General features: G+C 39.0%; 1 protein-coding gene across 1 annotated transcript in view; it reads right to left on the bottom strand.

The window, feature by feature from the left end:
* The window catches only part of LOC135213230 (neurogenic locus notch homolog protein 3-like), a 99,092-nt gene that overhangs the window by 25,691 nt on the left and 70,901 nt on the right, over window positions 1–2,500 (bottom strand). The window contains exon 12 of the mRNA XM_064247209.1: window positions 603–861. Coding sequence (XP_064103279.1) covers window positions 603–861 — 259 coding nt within the window. The remainder of the gene's footprint in view (window positions 1–602; window positions 862–2,500) is intronic.

Raw genomic sequence — 2,500 nt, forward strand, 5'->3', positions numbered from 1 at the left:
TGACTTTACCTGAGATATTTCATTACTGTACTTCATTTTCTAAAGAAAGAGAGAATAAATTTTTGTTGTCCTTAATGAGTTTCCTTTCTTTGTGTGCTTTTTCGAAAATAATAATCATAGATCTTGTAATGATGCCATAATTTCAAGCCATCTGATTATTGTCCATATTCCATTTCAGCACACGCAAAGGTTACTCGAGGTCGCGTTCAGAAGAAATGAAAGCAAAATCCGGGATAGATACGGAGCGAACACTCCATCTGTGCGCTTAATCCGCGTTTACCGCCGAGGTTTTAGGTTTAGTAGGTCGGTTTCCTTAAGAGTAAAATGACCAAAATGTTCTTAACTGGAACGATATAGTCCGATAAAAAGCCTCTGTCACCCGCCACGACATTTCAGTTTGACTATAGTGCTCTTAGCCGTCTCAAATCCAGCCGTTCTTCTTTTCTTTCTCGTGTCGCCATCAATCCAGCTTACACACGTGAGCTTACGAGCAAATGAACGCATTGAATTCAATGGACAAACGCCACATAAACGTACTTTAACAATTCTTATATCCATCTACCATTGGAAAAGCAGTATCTATGTATGTAAATTTGAATTACCTTTAACTTCAACTATAATTGAGTTTTCGCTGACGACGATCTGTCCAGGAAGAACACAAGTGCCATCAGGTAGGTCAGCATGGCGAAGGCACTGCTTTTTGATGACGTCATTCAGTTCTAGACTTCTGTTTGGGAGATCGGTTGTCACAGAAAACTCGACCAAGACATCCGCCAGTGTGTCGGTAGAACGAGGCTTTCTCTTCGACTGCAGTTGAACGCCGGTCACCTCCACGTTGCCTTTGCCAAAGTAGGCGCTTAACTGGGGACATACGGCAAGAGAAGAGTCAGAGTATGTATAACGTGATGGAGTACAGTTCCTAAGTTGTAATTTCGATAGGACTAAAATCGGTCAATCAGTGCAATGTTCTAGAACTGCGGTTGTTAATTTCATATAGACATTTATGTATATTTTAGATTTCAATCATTTAGTGTAATGTTAGTGAAATTTTCGTTCGAGATGTTTCCAGGGCGATTGGCCGAGGTTTAATGTCCACCCTGTGTGAGTTTGTATGCTGGAATTGTCGAGGGCTGAAGGCGAACGATCATATGAAAGCAGCTTGCGGTTGCTAAAGAGAAGGCAAAATAAAAGGAAGGCCCCAGTCATATCGCGCAGTTAGAAGAATACATATCTTTCTGTTCAACAAATTTTATTTTCAGCATTTCGCTTCGAGAGAGTAGCCGTTCTAACGGTAATTCCTGATAACTTCTTCCACAAGACCTTTTGGCAAACATGGCCAATGCAGTCATTCGTAAAATCTGTAGCAAGGTGAAGATAGGAAGTTGTATTGGAAGGGATTAGCGATGCCATCCTTCATGTATGACGTCGAAGTAATGAAACTCTACAAGAAAGATATAAATGAACTGAGAGAGAGAGAGAGAGAGAGAGAGAGAGAGAGAGAGAGAGAGAGAGAGAGAGAGAGAGAGAGAGAGATAACCAACTGGGCAGGACAACTCTGAAGGCACCATGCTACACAACAGCAGGTTGTGGTTGAAGATCTACATCAACAGGGGCCTCTTCCTTCCTGTCACTCAAGGGATATGAAGAATAAATTAGCCTATTTGTAGCACAAGTTTGAGAGTGGTGGAAACAGGCTCCTATATGAGATAACCATAAACCTATATGAAAATAAGAACACTTGAATTCTGAAAAAAAAAAAAAAAAAAAAAAATTACCTGAAACTGTAAAACATAAAATAGTTAAAATCGAATCAAATAAGAGTAAGCAGTTAAAAGAAATTCTAAATGACAAAGAAACCTGGTATGATAACAATGAAAAAACAATGCTGATCAGTAGGGCTAGATTAGGCACACTAGAACGATAGGAGCAGCTGTTAAAACGGAAGAAACAAAATTTTTGTCCCGTGAAGAAATAAAACTGAAAACTTAGAACGTTTCTTACTTTACTGCCCCGCATATAATGACATTAGGAAATGATATAGATTCGTGCAGCGGCCATATCCAGGAAACAAACAGGAATTGATGGTTAACAACCTTCTATTTACAAATCTATTGAAAGAAATAAATTGAAAATAGGATGGAATTTATGAAAAATGAGAAAATAAACCTAAACAAACACAAGCAAAGGAGGAATGAAACAAACAAGGGAGCCGTTGCAAAGCACAACTGCATATATTACTACTACTAACAATATCTGGCTCTTGGGTCATGTGCTGCAGAGCCGTTTCATAGGCATATCCCACCTACTACTACTACTACTACAGATAAATTATATCTGTATAGGTATTTCGTATTTTAATCATATCAGACATAATGTCAATGGCCACTGTCAATGTCATGTTTTACCTGACTCCACTGCGTGACAAGAAGGCATCGTAAAAAGTTGCAGCGGTTTGAAAATGTAACGCTAAAAATTTCTTTCCTTCTTTGTTGCCAGAACT

This window comes from Macrobrachium nipponense, chromosome 42 (assembly GCF_015104395.2).
Source record: "Macrobrachium nipponense isolate FS-2020 chromosome 42, ASM1510439v2, whole genome shotgun sequence".
NCBI lineage: Eukaryota > Metazoa > Arthropoda > Malacostraca > Decapoda > Palaemonidae > Macrobrachium > Macrobrachium nipponense.